This window comes from Asparagus officinalis, chromosome 4 (genome assembly GCF_001876935.1).
Source record: "Asparagus officinalis chromosome 4, Aspof.V1, whole genome shotgun sequence".
Lineage (NCBI taxonomy): Eukaryota > Viridiplantae > Streptophyta > Magnoliopsida > Asparagales > Asparagaceae > Asparagus > Asparagus officinalis.
This window is the reverse complement of record NC_033797.1, coordinates 30,774,189-30,797,453: the sequence shown is the minus strand read 5'-3', so window position 1 is coordinate 30,797,453 and position 23,265 is coordinate 30,774,189. Positions and strand designations below refer to the sequence as shown.

The following is a 23,265-nucleotide window of genomic DNA, read 5'->3' as shown; positions in this document are numbered from 1 at the left end:
GCACCACTGAATATTTATATCTTATTGATATATGGTAGATATAGGGACATGATAATTTTTTTGTAAAACCTAGACACAAACCACAATTTTCTGTGCTTCTCTTTTGCCAGTATGAAGAATTAATTGTAAGTCATGTTGCATGTTTTGTTGCCTTTTATGGACATAAACAGCTTAGGACCACTAAAAGTTATATTGGGCATAAGCTACATAAAAAGCTTAGGACCACTAAAAGTTAATATTCGACATAAGCGACAATTTTCTCGTGAAAAATGTGGTTGAGTTTGTTGCTGGCTGAGGAATAGAATAGAAGTACGATAAATATGCACAGGGTTTGAGCATAGAAAGTGCAAAAACTTGGAAGAGAGTTTATTAGGGAACAAGGAGGAGGAGGTAGCTATGAACGTGGAAGTAGAAGAGATTCTTCATATGGTTGGAGGCTCAGGAGAAGCAAGCTAAGCTTCCATTTATTGAGGGATTTTGTAACGGCTCTTTTCAACCCCTATATAAACAACATATGTTGAGCTCAAGAAATATGAAGAAAAATGTGGAAAACTTATCTTGTTTTCTTTTCTCCTCTACATATCATTTTCATCTATACTTTAGTTTTACTTTATGGGCAACTTCTTCATCTGAGCTGAAGCTCTGCACTCTCGCCCGAGTGCAGAGGCCGGGCCGTTTCCGGGGGTTTTTACCGCTAGGGGAGAAGGGATCATCTGCGCCAGGGCGATAGGCGGGTCCTCAATCTTCTAGGGCAGTGTTTACACGACTGCTCCCGTCAGGCCTGTTTCTCTAATTTATATTATCTATCTTTGATGTATTATTTATTTAATTTCCGGGTTTAAATTCATGCTATAATCTTTATTTATTTGATAAATTCCCAACAATCTAGAAGATTGAAATGTTTATAGCTTTTGATTTAAATCCGGAAAAATAATTTTTAAAGTTACTGTTCATTTGAGATAGTACTGTTCATCCGAATTAAAAAAAATATATAAAAAATTTGCTATTACTGTTCGCAATTTAATCAGAATTGTTGCTCATTATAAAATAATTTACTGTTCATTAAAAAACAGATTTTAATTTTATTTTAAAAACCATTACTGTTCATTTTAAACAGTTTTTAATGTTTTAAAAAAGTTTACTGTTCATTCATTTTAATGAATGTTACTGTTCATTTTTTAAAAAAAGAACGTTACTATTTATTTATTTTTAAGAATGTTAATGCTCATTTATAAAAATGGTGTTACTGTTCATTCTTAAAAAATGGCGTTACTGTTTAATTTTAAAAATGATGTTACTGTTCATTTATTTTGAAAACGGCACTGTTCATTTTATTTAAAAAGTTACTGTTCATGTAAACAGTTTTGGTTATTAATTTTTTTTTTAAAAAATTAATAATTAAAAAATTATAGTTAAATATTTCTGTTAATTCAATTTAACAGTTAATTACATTTGTCTTATAGTTGGTTTATAATCAATAATTATTGTAAGTTACGAATATCAAAGAACCTTTATTGGTTTCTAAAAGCCTAGTTTATATTTGTTAGAATCATCTAAAACCTACCCTTATTCCCTTGTGCTAGTGAATATGCATGCATTTGAAACATGCTATAAATTTGCAGCAGTGTACATTTTTATTCTTGAAAATTTCATATGCATGGTTTTGACAAGAATAAAGTGAACAAACTCTGGATGCATAGACGATTTGAAATATCTTATGGTGCCTTCCATTAATAATTCCATATTTTGGAGTGTTTATGCATCTAATAAGCTTAGTACAGAAGGTGGTAAAAGTGAATGCAGATTTGTTCAGCAACTAAGTGGCAGTTGTCTGCAGCAGATGAGTTTTTACTCTCAAGACATGAAAATCATGAGGTTCGAACATCAATAGGTAAACCCCTCCTCTGCCTTATCCAACATATGTTTGCAGTATAGTTGCTAGGCAAATTAAATGCTTGCAGAAAATATTTTAAAGTTTTCTGTTACTGTTAAGGAACAAAAACTCATTGAGTGAACCGATTCAAGTTTTCTTGGATTAGTTGGTGTCTAAGGCAAGGTTTAAGGGTTGCGTAACGCGCTCTGTAAGGAACGAGGTACTTAATTGATCATTGATCAACCTCTATTACTATCCTTACCTAACTAACTACCCGAGTAAAACTTTAATCTTTTCACTTTAGGAGTTTTTGTTTTGGAATAAGAGGACCGGAATTATGTGAAAATTCATATGCATTTATTTAATTACGCTTCTTGCATCATATATTGCCTAATGATAAATGATCAATATATGAGCGAACCAAATCAAAGAGGTGCATTTTTTAAAATTCTATTTTATATGGTGGATTATATTTCAAATCTTCAAATGTAAAGTCCATCTCTTTTATTGCATTATGATGGATATTGCAATAAATGTTCATATATCTTTTGGATAACTTGCATTTGTTACATGATTAATTGCAAGGTTTTATGCAAGAATTGCTCATATATCTTTTTAGATAACTTGCATTTTTTACATGATTAATTACAAGGTTTTATGCAAGAATGCACTTGTAAAATTTAAAGCACGTATGTACAAATATTATTATTATTATTATTTGTATAAGAGGTGGTACTAGAAAATGGCAACATAAATTTGGAAGGTCTCCTTTGTAGACAACCAATTTAAATTTGGAAGGTCTCATTTGTAGGCAACCAATTTAAATTTGGAAGGTCTCATTTGTAGGCAACCGATTTAAATTTGGACGGTCTCCTTTGTAGGCAACCAATTTGTAACCTCTTATAATAGAAGAATTTTAAAAATTTTATGCATTTGAATTATGAAGTATGAAATATATTTTAAGCTACAAAAATATTTTTTTAAGATACGAAATCCTATTATGCTCTGCATGTATCTATTATTAATTTCATTCATGTATGTGCATATGCATAACTGCAGAATTTTTAGTTCCACATTAGTTTGAAATGTTCAGATATTAAGGTCAATCTCTTCAGACATAGACTATGATCTTTTATGATCATAGATCATGACCTAATGTCAATTTCAAACAATATGATGGACTAATTACAAAATAAGAACTTGATAAATAAATACAACGCCTGCTAGGCAAAGTTATGATTCTAGACTTTGTAAAGTCTGTGAAAAGAATCTTGATGACCCTTTGACTAAGGGATTATCCAGGAGTGTGGTTCTGGATTCATCGAGGGAGATGGGGTTAAGCCCATAGATGAGGTCACTGACAGCGGCAACCCAACCCTTATTTGGAGACGTAGTCCCAATGTCGGTTCAATGTGGTAGAAACAAGCTGGACTAGTGACACTCGTGTGGAGCATCGACCTAGATATATTTATATATCATTATGTAGCATTTGCTACTACCCCTTCTCTATGATGACGATGCTCTTATGATACAGCTGGCTAGGCTGAGTTTTACTCTTAATAAGTCCAACGCGTGTATTGTGGGGGGTATTAAATAAACAGCTGTAGTACCCTTTGAGGACTTACCTACGTGAGAGGAACCGTGATGGCCGCGGTTAGGGGGGGCTGGGCTAACCCCTAGAAACTCTCATGAGTCGGTTTATTGTGAGCATGGCCTTTAACGCTCAACCCGCTTTGCTCAATAGATGAAGCGTATTGTGTGTGTTTTTATCAATACCTGATTAAAGGGGCCTAATTCAAGGCCTAGTCCATTATGTCCCTCAGGTGGCGATGAACTCACTAAGGAAAGGTTCAAAGCCGAACGCTACACTAAGATCAAAACAAAGATTTATATACCTGGGAAAGAATATCCTGGTTACGATTTCACAAGTATGATAGTAGGCTCACGTGGAAAAACAATTGCGAGAATGGAGAAGGAAATTGGGTCTAGAATTAAGTTGTTGTTGGATATTTTTAAAGAAAAGGCAATTTTGCCTTAATGAATTCTAATAAATTTTTGTAATTAAAATATGCAATTAAAATATGTTTTAATGTGTTTTAATTTGTAATTAAAATGGGCATAATGACTATACATTATGACGAACGTTACGAAATTTATTGAGGGATTTTGTAACGGCTCTTTTCAACCCCTATATAAACAACATATGTTGAGCTCAAGAAACATGAAGAAAAATGTGGAAAACTTATCTTGTTTTCTTTTCTCCTCTACATATCATTTTCATCTATACTTTAGTTTTACTTTATGGGCAACTTCTTCATCTGAGCTGAAGCTCTGCACTCTCGCCCGAGTGCAGAGGCCGGGCCGTTTCCGGGGGTTTTTACCGCTAGGGGAGAAGGGATCATCTGCGCCAGGGCGATAGGCGGGTCCTCAATCTTCTAGGGCAGTGTTTACACGACTGCTCCCGTCATGCCTGTTTCTCTAATTTAAATTATCTATCTTTGATGTATTATTTATTTAATTTCCGGGTTTAAATTCATGCTATAATCTTTATTTATTTGATAAATTCCCAACAAAATCGGGCCCGACCTGGAATAGTGTCTTGATTTAAATCTGAAATTATTTTAAAGTTACTGTTCATTCGAGATGGTTACTGTTCATCCGAATTTAAAAAAAAATTATTGCTACTAAATTGCTTATCTATTAATTAATTTTTTGTTAAAAAAAAAAGTTTTGTATTCTGATTTTGAATCCCCAATAAAAAAAAAATTGTTACTGTTAAAAAAAAAATTTGAAAAAAAAATATATAACTGTTACTGTTCATTCCAAAATAAAGATTTTACTGTTCATTAAAAAACAGTCGGGCTGGGCCAGGCCGGGCCGGCCAAACGGTCATATTTGGCTATTTGACCGATTTGCCCCTTAAAATGGTCAAAAAATGACTAGAATATGAGGATTTTTTGGTCATTTGCCTAGGGGGCTGCCTCTATAAATAGAGGGGGGTTTTCACTTCTTCTCCTCACAACAAAATTCTTCTACTTCTCTCTAATACTCTCTTATACAATAGTATACTCTCTTATAATCTCTTATATTTTCTAATATTTCTATCAAATGGCTTCTGGATCTGATTATGAAGAGCAACACCTATCTCCTACCGATCCAGAAATAAGTCCTCCTACAACAACTACTTCTCCTCCTACCGGTGTTAATCCTGAATCTGGTGACGACGAATCTACTGCACCAAGAGCTCTTAAAAGGCTGAGATCTAATGTGTGGAATTTTTTTAAGAAGATAGATGTCACCAAGGATGAACACGGTAGGATCATCTCCCAGAAGACAAAATGTGCGTTGTGCGGTCAGGTTTTCTAAGCTCATCATAAGAGCGGCACCAACCATCTCAAACGCCATATAGAAAAACGCAACAAAGACCAGAATCTTCAAGGTGATATCCGACAGTCTATGATTTCCCAATCCTCCTCTTCTGGTACCCTCGGTAGTTGGAATTATGACGCTGCCCGAGCTAGGAAATGCGTAATCAGGTTTATTGTTCTTTAAAACCTGCCTTTTAAATTAGGAGAAGATGATAAATTTAAAGATTTGTTTAGAGATGGTTTTTATCCTGCATTTATAAAATTTTCTCGTCAAACTTGTCAACGTGATATTTTAAAATATTATCGGGAGGAACAAGGAAAAATAATTTCTTATTTTAAAAATTTAAACTATAAATTTTCTTTAGCTTCTGATATTTGGACATCTAGAATATAAATTGGTTATTTATGTATCACAACACACTGGATTGATAAAAATTGGCAAATGTTTTAAAGAGTTGTTTCTTTTATTGCAATTGAAGAGTCACACACTGGTATTAATATTGTAAATTTAATAATTAAAGAACTTATGAAACTAAAAATTGATCAAAGAATATTTTCTCTTTCACTAGATAATGCAAGTAATAACAATGTACATGTTGATTTTATTAAAACAACTCTGTTATTACTATGTCACGGTGACCTTTTTCATGTTAGATGTATCTGTTATATTTTAAATTTAATTGTTCAAAGTGTATTTTCTGAAATTAAACCCATGATAGAAAAGGTTAGAACAGTTGCTAATATACATAATGCTTCTGAAATGAGAATTAAAAGATGGAAACAATGTTGTAAAAAAATTATAAGCCTAGACTAATTCCAAAAGATGTTGACCATAGGTGGAATTCCGCATATGCAATGTTAAGTGTAACAATAAAATATAAAAAAATTATAAATGATTTTATAAATTTTTATGCTTCTAGTTCTAGCTCTGGTAGCACTTATGGAATAAGTGAAGATGAATGGACAATTATATGTAAATTAAATGAGATGTTATAAGTTTTTTATGATGCTCTTATGTTATTATCTGGTTGTTATTATCCAACTATTACTTTAGCTGCTTTACAAATTTTAAATATTCAAAAAAGTTTGCCAAATATCGTATGGATGATATTTTTGGAAATATAATTTTTCAAATGGAGAGCAAAGTTAATAAGTATTTTAGGTCTATTCCTCATATTTTTGGTTTGAGGGTTCTTATTAATCCATGTTTGAAGGATATTGGTCTTCGAAGTTTGTTACAGTCATTGTATGGTTGACAGATTATAGACTTAGATGATGGTTCCACCCTTACGGCTACTTCTCATCATTTATCTATTAAAAATTATTTTTAAACATTATATGATGAGTATGCAGCTAGACATGGTGTAGCTGCACAACAGTCTACAGCTTTAGCGCCTTTGGCTTCGAGCACAGGTCGAGGTAAAACGTGTAAGTTTTGATAGCTATGCAATGGTAGCTGAACTAATTGGTGGATCTAGAATTGGTTCAGGATTAGAGGTTTTTGAATTAGATAAATGTTTTTCTGCTTCCTTAGTTAAATGTCAAGGAAATGCTTTAGATATTTTGTAATGGTGGAGAGTATATTGATCAGTTTCATATCCTATACTTTCCACCATGGTTCGTGACTTACTATCAGTGCAGGTTTCGACAGTAGCTTCGGAATCCACCTTCAGCACAGCAGGACGTTTGATCGACGACCACATGATATGCTTAGATCCGTATACTATACAAGCGGTGATGTGCTTACAAGATTGGTGGAAGTACGAGAAGCGAACACAAGGCATCGATCAGATTGCTATAATTGAAGATATTTGAAGAGTTTGGACTAGCAGATAGATATAAAGATTAGATAATATTCATCAAATTATAATTTTTATTTCTTAGCTTTAAATTTGTAATGAATTATTTCGAAAAAAGTTGCAAATGATAGTTATATGGGTGAGTAGGTGCCAACCTAGTTAGGATTTACTCATCTATTGTGATGCGACGAATTTCAAAATAAATTTATAATTGTAAAAGATTTACTGATTATTAATAAAAAATTATTTTTATTATCTTTTATTTTTATAATTTTTGTACTTGTAATTTATGTCATTTCAAGTTATTAAAAAATTCATGACATTTTCTATAATTTTTATGTATATTTTATAATTTATTGTTTTTTTTAAATTTAAAAATGGGGAAAAAAACCGGCCCGGCCCGTAGCCCGGCCCGCTAAAGCCCGGGTCACCCGAGCCCGGGTCCGGGCTTCGGTTTTGCCCGGCCCGGCCCGGATGGACACCCCTGTTGGACCATAGAGGGGGGGTGATTAGGGTCAAGAGGCTATAATTATGCAATAAAATTAAGACAAGCAAACCACAATATTCTAATGCAATCAAAATAGAGGAGATAGGGTTAGGAATCGTTATACTGTGATGCGCGATATGTTAACGAGGTTCGGTCCGCTGACCTACGTCCCCTCTCCCCACTCTCGATGAGAAATCCACTACACAACCCGGTTTGGAAGCCGGAACTTCGTCTACACAGCGATCACCTCACGATCTCACACTACACAGTTGATCTCACTAGATCACACTCCCTCACAGTTGATCTACACAAGATCACACTCACAAGATATTAGAAATGGTGTAAGACTCTCTCTTTACAACATCCCTATGGCAAAGAGAAAGAGCACACTGAAGCTGGGAAGTGAACACACACAAAACTCAGAAGAACAGGTTTTGAAATTTAAGCTCTGTGAAAAACAACGTCTCTGGTTTTTGCAAAAGTTGGGACACTGAGGAAGAAGAAGATGTTGAGTTTAAATAGGAGAAAAACAGCTGTTTAAACCCATACCCTTAATCCCCCAAAATCTGGAAACAAACGTCGCTGAGATCTGTACTGAGCGGCGCTGGAAAAAGGACAAAGATTACCGTTTAAAAAATACGGTGGTCGAAATTTTTGGTCGACCGACGAAATTTTTGGTCGACCGCGATCCAGATCGAAAATGAGAAAAACAAACAGAGACTTCATCGGTCGACCGGTGCAGTCGACCGATTGGAAAAATCAAGCTCTCGGTCGATCACATCGGTCGACCGACAAACTCTCTGCTGCCCACTGACGAATGATCATAGGTGCGGTCGACCGGTGCGGTCGACCGCATTCTGATACATTTCAGAAAAGCAGATTCTGACTCAACTAAAATATTTAGAAAATATTTATTTGACCTCTGAAAATTATGAAACTTTGTAAAATATTTTTAATACTAAAAACAAACTGTTTGGAAAAAGAATTTTGCAGATAGATCCTCATACTTGTGAAAAATAGTATTTTGTGAAAAACGCTTAAAAACATAAGTATGAAAACGTGTGTGTGATATCCCAATAGCTTCAAGTGAAGTCAATAACTCTTTGCCTACATTCTAGCACTAGAGAGAAAAATAAAAGATAGCTAATATCCTCATATAGAATGCAATGCTTGAGTCTTGATATAGCTTGAATAGGATGAAGCTTCTATTAGAATTTGTTGTTCTTGAAATAACGTTGCTTCATCACTATGCCTCCTCCTCCTTTGGATATCATCGTTGTAGCGCATATTCCATCCAATCCTCCATTTATGGCACTAATAAGCTTGATATATGAATTCACTACATTTGTACTTAATAAGCCATTAGTACCGATAATGGTGGTTGTAAAACATCATCAAAACATAAGGGACCAACTATACAACTTGTTTAGTGATTAAATCTTTTTTCAGTTATATTTTTTATTATTTAATAGATGATTATGATTTATATGTCCTAATTGAAAAGTGATCAAAATGAGTGCAAGTGCAATTCATAAAATAAATTAATAGCAATAAATAAAGTCTCTCTAAAAAAACTCTGAAATTGTAATGAGAATTCAGGGCTACATTTAACATATCCTCACAAGTTGAGGATCCTTATTATTGGCTAAAAAATCTAGCATGAATCAGTGTCAATTTTTAGAAAATTTACTTTAAATTCATGATCAGTGGGATTTTGAACTTAATTGCTCTGATGACATGTCAAAGTTCCTAACCATCACATCCTAAAGTAGTCAGGACTCAGGAGAGTCACTATTTTGTCATAATTACATATTATAGTATTTTAACTGTTGTTGCAAAATCAAACATCGATATGTTGCAACCTTCATTTATTCTCACTAATTTTCACTTTACATTGTAGACAATTTCCAACCATCTGTCAATCAATAGATGATTGTAATTAAAACTTTATTTGATGATAACTAAGATGATCCAGATCATATGCAAACAGATGAACTTTTATGTTGCTAGAACTTTGTGCTGAAATATGAGTTATTTTATGCAATAATAATTTTTTAGATCATGTCCAAATATACGTGTATTCAATGAGATTTTAGGATGACTTATCACAACATTATAAAGTCTCAGAACTCCAAAATCACAACGAGAACTTAGGATTTTTGTTTGGTGGGAAAATTAAAGAAGACAATTGAGAATATGATTTATGGTATTATCTTTCTAATTGGCTTAGACAAAGAATGAATACAATTCTCTCAATACAATTTCTCTTTAATTGACTTTAGAAAAAGAAATTACACTCTCCTTAATCAGAATCCTGATTTACAAAAGAGAGAAGGGTCGACGGAGATCATTCACTTTTTTTAAGAATGGGTTCTTCACGGTATTGATGGAATGCCTCCCTCGAATGCTCGTGTCGAGTTTGTTTTCCGTTGACGATCTGACGTTTGACTTTGCTGGAATGGTTGATGGAACTTGCGTGGTAAGTGTGAAACTCTTAACGAGTTAAAGAACTCTGAACGAGTTGAAAACTCTGTAAAAGAGTTAATTTGAACCGAAAATCGGTTAATAAGCCAAGGCCGAAAGCTCCAAGGAATGCTCCAAAAGATGAATGTTGATCTCTCCTTTGTGTAGTTTTGATCTCCAAAATTCCAGATCCAAGATCCCCCCCACCCCCCCCCCCCTCCGCAACTCAGCTAAGTTTTTTCACCATTTATAGGGGGTTTTAGGGGTGTAACTGCCCCCTAAAATCTCTCCTTAATGGGGTGTAACCGACCCCATTTTATGTAGAACGGTTTTGAAACCGTTCATGTGGTTTAAGGGGTATAATCCCCCCCCCCTAAAATCATGAGAGAACGGTTTTAGAACTGTTTAACTTGTATTTGAACGAGTCAAACACAAAATTTTCCTTATGGGCACGAACACTTCGTTCTGGGACTAAAACACAGAGTTGGGACATGCGTTGGCGGCTGAGAACGCACATGTCACGCTACATTTTGAATCTGGACTGCAAGGCTGACCCTTGCGTTTTGAAGTTGGAACGCAACTCTTGAGCTTTGTGTCTCGTTCTGTAACATAGCTACGGACTCTGTGTTTTGCTTTTGGGAGTTTGGAACGCAGTCACGAGCTCTGCGTTTTGAATCTGGGACACAGAGGTGAGCCCTACGTCTGGATTTAAAGAGACCGTCAATTTGTAGTCTCTTTTGTTAGAGCGTTATAAAAACCGTCATCTTGTAATCTTCTTCTTGGCTCTTTGAAAATATGAGAGTCGTCAGATTATAACTCCCGATGTTGATTGTGAAGGCTGTTGATTAGAGGTTTCATCAGTTATTGTGTAGGTCGTCAGATTGTAACCTTCATTAATCTATGTAAAAGTTATCAAATTGTAGCCTTCTGAAAGTCGTCAAATTGTAACTTCCGTCATCAGTGTTTGATGGGGATTAGCTATCTGTAGTGATGTTTAGACAGCCTACAATTTTAATTTTATGTTAGAACATTTGGTTAATAGAGTACAACTTTAGAAGAACATTTACAAAACATCGCATTACTTACCAATTCCAAAGGTTATACAACAACTTGATATATCTTTATGTTTATTCAGGAATAATCAATAGGGAAGACAAAAGCTATTGTTGAAAAGAGCATATCAGAGGTATATTGCACTCTCCTCCCTCAAAACTTAGTCATTGCAGACTTAAGATGGCTCTCAGGCCCTACAGTCACTAGTAGAAAAATGAGCAAACTAAACGGAGCAAACTAGACAGAATTATTTTCCGTCTAGTATGATAAAAAAATCTCATAAATACTTCACCAATGTTTTGTAGCTAGTGAGTAATTGATGTAAGACTAGCAAGTTCCTGGGGAAGTGTGGCCTTTATGAATTAAATGCGGATACATATAAATTATTGACTTGTCAGTAAAGAAACAATGATATCTCCTAATCTGGAAGTCGGATTATGACATATTATATACGAAAGTCGCGTATCTCGACATGTGCGAAGCCATCCAGATTGACAGATTTATGAAATCACATCAGCATCACCGGTTTTTGGGAAAAATCTAAAAATAATTAGTTTGTACTTATTTTTAGTAATAAAGTTGGAGTTAATTTAGATTAGAAAACAAATAAAATTTTTGTTCATGATTTATTTGAAGGAGTATTTTTTTTAAGTGGTAAGATTTTATATTTTTTATTTCTTTATAATTCTAGTCTTATTAGGAGTCTATTTTATTTTTCTATTTAAGAAGATATATGTAACCCTAAAATTATAAGATCAATTTTATCGATAAAAATTCTCTTATAATGTTTTCTTCGTGGATTAGAAGATTTTTATGGATTTAGATATCATTCTTTATGGATTCAAAGAGTATCCTTTGATAAATTCTAATTTTTATTACGTTCGCGTTGTGTTAATGATAATACAACCCCAATAGTAGATTCTTCATTCATCTTATTGTGTTTCTTCTTGTTATACTCTGGAAATTACCAAGACCAATAAGAGCGGCCACATGATAACTAATTGGCCGACTCCCATAGCATTCACAAGCATAACCCGCTTGATGAGCCAGTCGACTCACCCATCGATCTAGATCTGATACGAAAGGCGTTTCCGACCTGGATCCCGCTAGATTTCTGACTCTGAGACAAAAGACGTTCTCCACTAGGACCAAATACAACGTGTCTCGAATAGTGGAACAGCCTGACAAGCGTCATTAAAAGTTGTGCTACATAGTCTCCGCCCGCACTTCGCCGCCCGATCGCCATCAAGCAACTAATGCGATGTCAATCATTATATGACATTTCGAGCCAAAGCCTTCAAAGCTCCTCGGAGATGCCATTATTCCAACAGTCCCATCACTGTGCAAAGACAAATTAGCCAATCAGCTATCGGCACGTGTAAAGTGGGGGTATGAGCCACTATTTGTACACTCGGCTGAAATTACTTACGTGTCCCCGTAAGCTCTTTATAAATAATAATGATTCCTACCAAATCAAGGTACGCAATTTCATACACAAAAAACCAACAAGATTAGACTCTATTTTTCTCTTCAGATTAACCGGAAATAATCACTGACTTGAGCGTCGAAGAGCACGCTGAAGGAAACAGCCTCTGGTGCCTCTAACATTTGTTATTTGTATAGCGATGAATAGCATGAATATCCAAAACGGGAGAATCAACAACCGAAGGTGATTAAAAGACCTAGAAAATTAAGTTTAACCCTTCAAAATCACGTATCAACTTTGTGACGTAAACATTTATTTTATTCCCTAGGTACTGTTTACTTAAGTAGTGGAAATGAGATGATATCTAAAAGGCTAGATAAGCTTCAAGAGATCCATCATTGGTGAGATCAATCTTGCTCACAGTAGAGCACGTGAACCTCACACCCCTATCACTTCAATATCCCCATTTTTATTGGGTACTATCATAATTTTGAATAAATTACTTACCAATTTCTATTGCAGCGGTAATGTATGCATTTTCTTGGTTTAAATTAAATGATCCTTAATTAGTTCGTTCAATTTTTTTTTTGGCCAAAAGCTTAATTTCTACCTTCATACACATTTGAGAGCATAAAACATTCTTTCTTCAAATTCCACAATTTCATTTTGTATTAAATTTCTCAAAACGCTATACTGATGAGCATGACCTTTGGTTTATGTCCACTAAGCTGCCATTTTATGTAACTTTTCTCTTAGCGGGTAAGTTATGGACTTGGCCTTGACCACCACCTCATGAAGCTGACTAGCAGTTATTGTTTTGCCTTTTCTCCCCCATTCTAAGGGGGTGTTTGGTTGCATTGTTTTTGAGAAATGTTTTCTCAAAAGTACTGACGCATGGCATTTATGTAATTAAGAGTTTTCTATACATTTCTATAAACTGTGTTTGGCTCCAAAAAAATTTACAGAAATGTTTTCTGTAAAGTGCCCAAAAGTACCAAATTTTATGGAAATTGATTTTCTTCTAAAATGGGAGGAAATCTCTTGGAAATCTGACACATTCATTATTTAAATAATAAAACTCATTAACTCTTTTCTACAAAGTTCTCACTTTTCTATAAAGTTAGTGGTGTTTGGTTACATTTCTATAAATTATAGGAAATGTTGCTATTTTTCCAAAAGTTATTTCTCATTTTCTTGTTTTGAATCAAACAAGCACAATACAAAAAATAAGAAAATTTGTACTTTTTAACTTCTCAAAACTTTTCCTATAATTTTTGTAAGAAATACAAGGAAATCAAATTTGGGATGGAAAACATTTCCTATAATTTATAGAAATGTAACCAAACACCCCCTAAAAGGAAATTGATCGAAATAGACAAAAAAAAAGGCAAAGGTCAACCTGTGTATCCATTCTGTTGGAACATAGGGGCTGTTTGGATGCCTTTGGGAAACTAGAGTATTTATGACACAAAATAGAAAGTGGTTATCCACCTCACCATTTTCTATTCAAGTGTTTACATTGTTTGATGAGGAATCTTTGTGAATCCTAAAATAATAGTATTATATTGTTTGGATAGTATAATATAAACTAGAGTATTTATGACACAAAATGAAAAATGGTTATCCACCTCACCACTTTCTACAAGTTTTTTTTTTTTAGACATTTATGACATTGTGTTAGCTTTCCAACAAAATCACTCCTAATTTTGGTGATTTTACTTTCGGTGACATCTCATCAAAAGGTGTAAGCTTTTCATGTAAAAGAGAATTTAAACAAACAATGTAAAGTGATGAAAGCTGTAAAAGAGAATTTAAACAAACAATGTAAAGTGATGAAAGCTGACATTGGGACCCACTTTTTTACACTTTCTATCCTTTTACATGGTAAAAACATAGTGATGAAAGCTGACATTGGGACCCACTTTTTTACACTTTCTATCCTTTTACATGGTAAAAACATACAACGAAACAACCCCTTAAGGTTAAATTTAAACTTGGATGGTTGTTTTTGACCGGGAAATGAATAATATCCTTGATCTTTTTCTTTTTCTTTTTTCTTTTCCTTTTTCCAGAATTTATTGCTTGGTAGAAATAAGCCAATCTTGTGTCCCTCATTTCAATTTTACTCCAGAAACAAAGAGGAACAGACACAATGAATATGTTTCCTTCATTATTGATATTGATTGATATTTCACCCGCGCAATGGATGCTGGCTCTGAGCAATAAATTGAAGGTGCAAAAATGGATGCTCAGCTAACTTACTTGGCAATTGGCAAATGATTGAGGAACCTAGGGTAGGTATTAGGATTCCTTTTGTGTTGTCATTAGTTTTTGCTTTTTATACAATTACAATCAAATCAAATAACCATTCTTAGTTTTCACTGATGTCTAAATTATCATACATAAGGATTATGCTATGGTGCAATAAAAGGAATTCTACGATGATAAAAAAGATAACCGTGTAAAAATTCCTTCAACGACCCTCCAAGGGCATATTAGAATATAAATATAAAATTTCTCGTGCTTATAATGATTTCAGGCTAGCTATGGTAAAGCAAAAGATACATAGAAATACGTTATTTTTTACATTCATTATATTTATTAATATAAATTGGCATGAACCTTTTATTGGATAGCCCATTTCAAAATTGAATTTAAGATCGTAAGAGTAATATTGAAACCTCTTAATCATTCGGATCACCTGTGACGGTTAACTTCTTTATCTTTAGCAAATAAATAAAACTCCATACATTTAATAGTACAAATAAACTCTACTTCTTGTTGAACTCAAATAAATAAATGTTTTATATGTAAATAGTTAAATACAATAAAAATTGTTCAGATCCCAAATTTATCTACGGGGAAAAAGGACTGAAGTTTCTAGGATTTGGGGAAGAAGAGATAAAAGATGAGAGGTCTAATAAATGTATAAATTTGTCAAATTAATTAAAGACACCCTGTGATCTATTTTTACATATTGTCTAATAATCATCTGATAGAAGATATATCAACATATAAAGTAAGCAACGCTTCATAATATTTAGGGATCTAAAATATATATAAATAAATATTTTAAGAGTGCTAATCCGTAGATAAAACTAATTAAAAATTAAAAAACATGATTTCCAAACTCCAGGAGAAGATGCAACATGCAACAAATGTATGCTAATGGAGGTACCGCATCAAATATATTTTTATTTTTAAGAAAAATAAAAGAAAAAAGAAGTAAAAAAAAAAAGAAAAGGTCAAATGCTACTATCTAAATACATCATCACAAACTTAGATCTCAACACATTTATGACTCCCTCATTAATGCGCACCCAACCTCAACTACTCTACATCACCATCCCACCATTCTCATTTATCAACCGCCTCTCACACGCCCACCCGCACTTCACCACAGTATGGACTCACACATTCACGTCCACCTACGTGCTCACGCACACGTGCCCAACCTCAAATCCCCCGGCACTACTATTCACCTCACAAGTGTCCGTTCATAGTATTTTGACCTTTAATTACCGTGAAATCAAAACTTTAGTCCAAAACAATAAATACTTCTCGCTACATAATTTATGAGGACAAATTTTCATAACCAATCTATTTTGAATTTTATTTCTTAAAAACAGATTTATTTTAAACTTAATTTTAACAAGACATCCAGTTAGCTAAAACTAGGCCTGTTTTTGAAAAAAAAGTTCTCAAACTTCACGAGAGTTGAAGTCCCGTGAAGTTTTTTATATAACAAAACTTCACGAGACTTTAACTCCCGTGAAGTTTGGAATTTTTTTTTTTTAAAACCGACTCAGTTTCTATCCAAATAAATCGGTTTTTAAAATTAAGTTTGAAACGTGTCTTTTTTTTAGAATTTTTTTGGCAAAGAGGTTGGGTTTGAAAATTCGTCCTAATTTATGACATTTAAATCTCCACTAGCCTTCCTCGCAACGCTCATTCTCACTCTCAAACCTCACCTCCTTATGGCTTCTCCCTCCTCCTCTCGCCCCTCTCCTCTCCCTCGCTCTCCTCTCTTCACGCCCGTAAGTAGTGCTATTCCTATGGTTTTTTCTTTACTTCGTTTTTAGTCCTCTAAACTCACAAATATTTTTTATGCGGTCCAATTTGATCGAGCACAGATCCCAGAACTGGATAAAGAGGGAGAAGTCGAGGACACGCCGATACCCGAACCCAAACAAGAACACAAGTCACCGGCACCGAGGAAGAAAGAAGACCGGCAGCTGTCGTCTCCTCAACAGGTGCCGCCCTCTCCTCCTCACGTGACACCAGCAGCAAGTCAAGCCCCTCCGTCGTCCCCGTTGAACACAGCACTAACGGGTACAAATCCAGCCCCGCTTACGCGAAAACCCTGCCTCAACCCCTCCTCCCCAACCTCGCCCGCAAGAGCCCCAAAGCCTCACGGTCAGCGCGTCCGCGGCCCACCGACGGCGAGTGGAGGCTAGCGAGCCCAAGAGTCTCCGCAAGCTCGTCCACGTGAGCGCCGCCGTGAGAAGGCGCTTCTAGAACTTCCAGGCTCAAGCGCTTCCGTCGCCGAGCTCGAGGGAAAGCTCGAAGCGCCTCGAGTCCTGCTGGCCTCGTCTCAAGGCGCGCGCCTCGACCGTGCGGGCCTGGCCTCCAGACCGGCCAACGAATACCCCTCTCCCTACGCGGTCGACAGGGCTCGGCCGCTGTCCGGGCTTGACCGGGCCCTCTCTGCCAACGTAAAGGCCCGGACGAATCGCCTCGCTGCTAAAACTCCCGATACAGAACACCGGCACGTTACTGATTTACATGGAATCTTTACTGAACCGGGTTTTTTATGAGGATTTTGAGAAACCAACCGACGAGGAGGCGAAGATTCTCGATCCGACGGTTCGGTCCGAAATAAACCGGGCGGGGTACGAAGCGGTTCGAGAGCTGACGTGGGAGGATGTGTTGAGCAAAGGGACGAAGCATTACAGTGAAGGGTTGAGTAAATTTTGCGATAAAAAAATGAGTGAGGTTGTGGGCTTGATGGGCTGGGCCAAGGCCTGGCCTGAGTGTTTGCTGCAGGCTTTTTTCGGGGCGGCGAAGGGGGTTTGGGTTGTGTATCTGCTCGCTCGGTGTGGTCCGCCAGTGACGATAATGAGGGCGAGAGAGGGTTGAGTTCGATGGGGAGCTCATGGAGGATGTGAGGGGTGGGGTCACGGGGCGTGAGCGTAGAGCGATGGTGGCGCCGGGTTTTTCGGCGGGGCGTGGGGTTATTAAGTGTAAGGTGGTGTGTGAATATGGGAATAGTGAGAGTGAGGGTAGCAAGGTGAAGATGAGTGATTAGCCGGTACAAATTTTATCAGAACAAACACACATACGAACAAGATAATCTGAGTTTATTTTGAAGATTACATATGTGGTCTTTACATCTTAGTCATGTGCAGATTGTTATGATAGGATTTGTATTTCGTTAAAAGTTTTCTTGTTCATTTCATTTTGTTTATTTATACAATATTTGGCTTGGTTTAATCTGACGGTTGGGTTTTATTGGAAATTTGAATTGGATGGGTGGGGAAAGGTAGGGTCGTATATGTTAACTAATTAATGCATATTGGAAAAAGTAGGAAACTGTCCTCTGAGAAGGCGGGAAGCTGGACCACCAGTAATAAATGTAGGTTGTCAGTGTAAGTTTCCGACAACGAGTACGATTGAGAGGTAAAATCTTTGTTATGTTTGAAGCAATGACTATGATAAAGAAAAGATAATTCGATCGTTAGTTAGAGAGATTGCGCGTAGCAAGCTGAAGAGAAATATTTTAGGGCTGCGAATTGGGAGGGTTGGATTGAATTCAGGGTCCGTACTCAATCTGGTTGCGGATGAGCTGCGTTCAAATTCAATCTCACCTCATGTCGTCCGTTCTCAATCTCAATCCAAGTACAACCCAAATTCTCAAAGTTGTAGGCCGATCCTACTCAGTCAGCAGGTTGGATTGATTCCTATTCCGATTGAGCCCTACAAAATTGCTTTTTGCTAAGCGCTGATACAGAAATTTGTTATCCTTTCGTTTTATGAAATGTTTTGTTTGGAAGGGTTTGGTTTCACGTTGGGATTTTTTTAAAAGATTGTCAACGTTTATTAAACCTTCGATTGAGATGGGCGTTTCTCTCGATGTTTGTGTATATGTATCTAATGCAATTTAGTAAAGGGTTATGAAAGAGCCATCTCATCAAGCGGGCAGCTGTATTTGTCATTACTCGCATACAAAATACATGCATTCAACGGCGCTAAGATAAAGAACTCTTTAACAATCAATGCCAATGATGCAAAGCTGCTAATTTAGCTACTATTGCTGCTGTTACTATCTTAATTAGTCAATCCCAAAGATCACTTCATGATTCTTTAACCATTTGGGTCCTAAATGTTACTATCTGAAAATACAGATTCTTCGCATGCGCACTATATAATATAAACAAAGTAGCAATATAGTGACTACAATCTCAACCACCTAAATATTAAACTGGTTTTCATCAGATTTAGATTTACTCCGTGAAAATGAACTGGAATCTTGATTAGTGTTCAATATTATTAGCAAAAATTGACCATGCTCAAGGTGTGAAGCATAACAAGAAAAGAAATACAAATACAAAAAGCAGGCTCTAAGCTCTTATCATTGCACTGTCCACGACTTGCAGAAATGGCAACCTGCAGGTTATGGCTCCAGACCTGTTCACGGTCACATGGCATCACCCGCTCAATTATTCAAAAAAAAATAAAAATAATAAAAACAAAACACTGCGCTGTCCAAGATCACGAGGTCAAAAAACTACAGTTACCAAATTTGGGGCGGAACAAAACGCACCAGTTACCTTCTGCTTAGTACCTCCTTTTGGGTCCTACGGAAACGAGGTTTAAGAAAATGAAAAACGAGTGAAATTTTGAACCATAGCTCATGATGTTGCATGACAACTCATAGAAAAAAGAAGGATAAAACCACGTTCTTCCTTAATTTGGGATCATTTCCCTTGTATCATTTCTTCAGCCGAACAGGCTTTTGTTTCCAGTCTTGAACCTTTTGAAGGCAACACTCGTGTAGTTCTCGCTAAGTATTTCAGAATCCATCGAACAAGTCTATATTCACGAGATATGATATGCACGTTCGGAGTAAACACAATAACTACAATCCAAAAGCAAAACAAAGAAATCCTCAAGAAAATGGCAAAATAACATTCTAAAAGCAAGCCAGAAGAGATCGACATGCTCCAGTTCCACATGCTCCCATCAAACATACATGGTTCAAAATTTCAGCGCAATCAAATTTGACCTTTTACAACTTAACTGCTGAATGCAAGCCGGTCACGTACCATAAATTGCAATGAGACACTATATACAATCTGAATAATGTAGTAACTAATTACATCTTTCAAAAAGAAGCACCATCCCAGAAGAAATTCAAAACATTGAAACTTTTTATCTGCATACAACTGTAAGCTCACCATGAAGAACATGGTGCTGCTCTGTGCAGGTTGGTGTGATCTTTAGAAGAATCAAGGTTCTCCCAACTGAGATGAGCTACTCCATGTATTCACGGGTTAAATCTCAAGGTCGTCCACTGAGAAATCTTGGTCGTTCAGCAATTTCACTTTCTGCAGTCACAAGTCCACATATGAAAGGAATCAAACAAATATTTTATCATTTTTGCCGAGCTCATTTCTTTTTCTGGTCAATTAAAAAAAAGCATCCAAGCATTCATATACATTCTCAAGTAAGAAGTTCATTGAACTTTGATACAGAATTGATGAAAACATGATGCCAAGTCAATTAGGGAAAAAATAGTATGCATACTTGGATAAGAATATAAAGCTATTTAGATAAATACATAATATTCGACAAGAAAAAAGCAAATCAAACTTTCTAAATTACACATATGTATCTGAACTCACCGTAATAAACTGGGGAGGATCATCAAGGCTGGTTGAACCAAGGATGATTTCCCTCTTTAGCTTTGATGTTAGCTTGTGAACTGCACGTAGCTGGTAAAGCAATATTAAACAAAATAATGTTATTATTCAATAGCAATGAAGAACGCATGCAACTTTGAGAAGCCTATAGTTACCTCAGATCTAGTAGCTCCACCAATAATAAATATGAAGATGCGCTGGCCCATCTTTCTAAAATCACTAGAGGCATGTCTTAGCACTGAATCACTGCAAACACCCATCAAACAACAAGGGTCATAGTTGAAAACTGAAACATGATAAATTCTCAGACTGATGCGATATTAGATCACAGCACTAGCTGACAATTCCATTAGTCTGATTTCACCTACAGCGCTTGATTTTTTTTTTTCTGTTGTGTTGTTTTTTTTGGGTGGTCAGTCTTACCTTGCATAACCATCATCTGAATTACGAGGCCTGGCCCATGTGGCAGTCCGCTTTGACCTCATAGAATGAGCACTATGAACAGGGCTTGACTGAACAGAAGCACTCCCATGGTAAGTAGGACTTGGCTCGTTCATACACTGATACTCATTCTTCGGAAGCTCGCCCTTTGTGAGTTTCTCAATTAACTCCTTTTAAGAAACGATGGTAATTTATATCAGAGATAATTCACGAAAAGATAGAAAAAAAATGGCAAAACAAGATGAAAGTGTAACGACAGAAGCATATTTTGGAAAGTCTGTTGATGTATTTAAACTCCTTATCAATGAGAACCATCAACGTGAAGAAACTCTATGACGATTATTTACACATGCTCATGACAATAGAAAAGAAAATTCCCTTCTATAACAATCATAAATACCTAATATTCTAGGAAAAGGATTGAGGAGTAATTCAAGATTATAAAATAGGGCATCTTGATCGGACCTGCGCCGATACAAGTCCCAGTCCAGTTTTTAGGAACAAGAATTGGCAAGTAGCAGGTAAAATGGCCCACTCGCTACCCTTAGTATAAGCAGTAGTTCAAAGCAAGAAGGTAAATTGTAATGTGGTATGTTTTCTACAACTAAGAAGAAGAAAACCCCAGCCACTCATCATCAAACTACCTTCACTACTATTATTACCATGTTGAAACCCAGAGTACCAATAAGATATTGAACTATGTAATATTTTAGCATGATGGAAAATCATAGGAAATAGTACATCTAATTTTTCCATTATGGCATGAGATACATTGAATTATTTGGCGTCCTCGTTATCGTACAAAGTGTGTTTAGTGCAGGTGACAGGATGATGAATGAAAGAAATCCTATAATGGCATGCATATGCTCAAAATGTGTGTTTGCTTGAAAGACCGACTGGATGCTCAAGATTGATATCAAGGAGGATGAGCATTGGATGAGATAAAAAGGCTCTCCATATGATGGATAATCAGATGGAGATGAAGAACTGAAGATTCAATATTCAAGACACAAGATTTGTCAAAATTAAGAAGTTGTAAGTTTTCTACAAATAATATTTCACAATATTTCAATAATAATTGTTCAAATATTTAAATTTCTTAATTTATTTATCATTGAATACACGTGTCAATTCTAAATTGTTAATAAAATATTATTCAATTTATATATTGTCTAAATTGCTTTATTATTTGTCTCAATTAAGCATAGTCAAGTTTTCTCTAAAATACTTCATGTATCTATCTAGGAGAACATATACAAAGTATAACTAAATAAGTTAGGGAAATTAGCCAACACGCGCTTGGCTGGTGGACAGCCACTGTAAGTATGGCCCGTGACTACGCCCCCTCCTGCATGGCACTGCCCATGATGAGCCCATAGGTTGTGCAGGCCCGGCCTACTTGCTAGGTCTACTCTCTAACCACCAGGTCTAGTCCAAGTATATTAAAGTACTCAAACAGATCTATGTAATCCATTTATTGAACAATTTGGGACCTAAATTCTGACTAGGAGAACTGATGCAAGATCTAAATTTTCAAATCTACCACAAAAATCAAATGCTTACATTTCCAACTTATAAACCACTTCCAAATGAAAATATATTTTTTCCCCTACGGAAAAGAGAAAGAAATTTACAAAATGTCAACGATCAAATTCAAAGAAATTCCTGCATCCCATCGAAAAGTATATACAGGGGCTAGAAACTTTGACTCTTAAAAAACCAAATACATCAGTTTCCAATTAAAGTCACTAAACCCAAATTCAAAATCCGAATCACATTATGTGCAAGATTATTAAACCTGATTACCGTTGCAGTGAATAATCAACTACCAATCACTACCTCAAGCTTGCGGTGCTACTGCTAATGTGCCCAAGTGTCATTTCCTTAGGCGAAAAAATGGCGAAAAAATGTACTCATGCTTAATTTCCTCTTGATTTCTGAAGGTTCAAAAGCAAAAAAGAGAAGATATATAAGATGAGGAGACTTTGTTGATATAAGACCTCTACGATCACCGATGCTTGTCCTATTCACCAGCAGTAAATATCCAAGAAACCACAATAGGGGCCAAACTACCAAGCTATTATGATTTTAAGAAAACAGAACAATCTACTAGCTTAATTCTCAACCTTTCTTTAATTGTTCTTTTAACTGAGAATCTTTAATGTTACTCTTTCACTGAATATTACCAGAGTCTCTATTTCCTTAATACCGAGCTACATACCTCTCTACCAATGCCAATTTCTAACTTACATTATCATATACCTTTGTTTTGTCACTTACCATCTCTTTTTTGGATTCAGTTTCAGTTAAATTAATAAATAATTGTTCGCTATGACTGCATAGCTAATCTTTATCAGATGCATTATTTCTCTTACATTTTAAGCTTACTTGTTCGCCCACCTCTGTCTAGATGGCAAGTAATTCACCAGTCCT

General features: G+C 35.7%; 1 protein-coding gene and 1 pseudogene across 1 annotated transcript in view; one reads left to right on the top strand and one right to left on the bottom strand.

Moving 5' to 3' along the window:
* Positions 17,148–17,962, top strand: LOC109837089 (annotated as a pseudogene).
* Positions 19,618–23,265, bottom strand: part of LOC109837087 (SNARE-interacting protein KEULE) — a 34,290-nt gene continuing 30,642 nt past the window's right edge. The window contains exons 18-21 of the mRNA XM_020405173.1: positions 20,815–21,002; positions 20,547–20,637; positions 20,374–20,463; positions 19,618–20,076 (exon numbers count right to left, since the gene is read on the bottom strand). Coding sequence (XP_020260762.1) covers positions 20,023–20,076; positions 20,374–20,463; positions 20,547–20,637; positions 20,815–21,002 — 423 coding nt within the window. The 3' untranslated portion in view covers positions 19,618–20,022. The remainder of the gene's footprint in view (positions 20,077–20,373; positions 20,464–20,546; positions 20,638–20,814; positions 21,003–23,265) is intronic.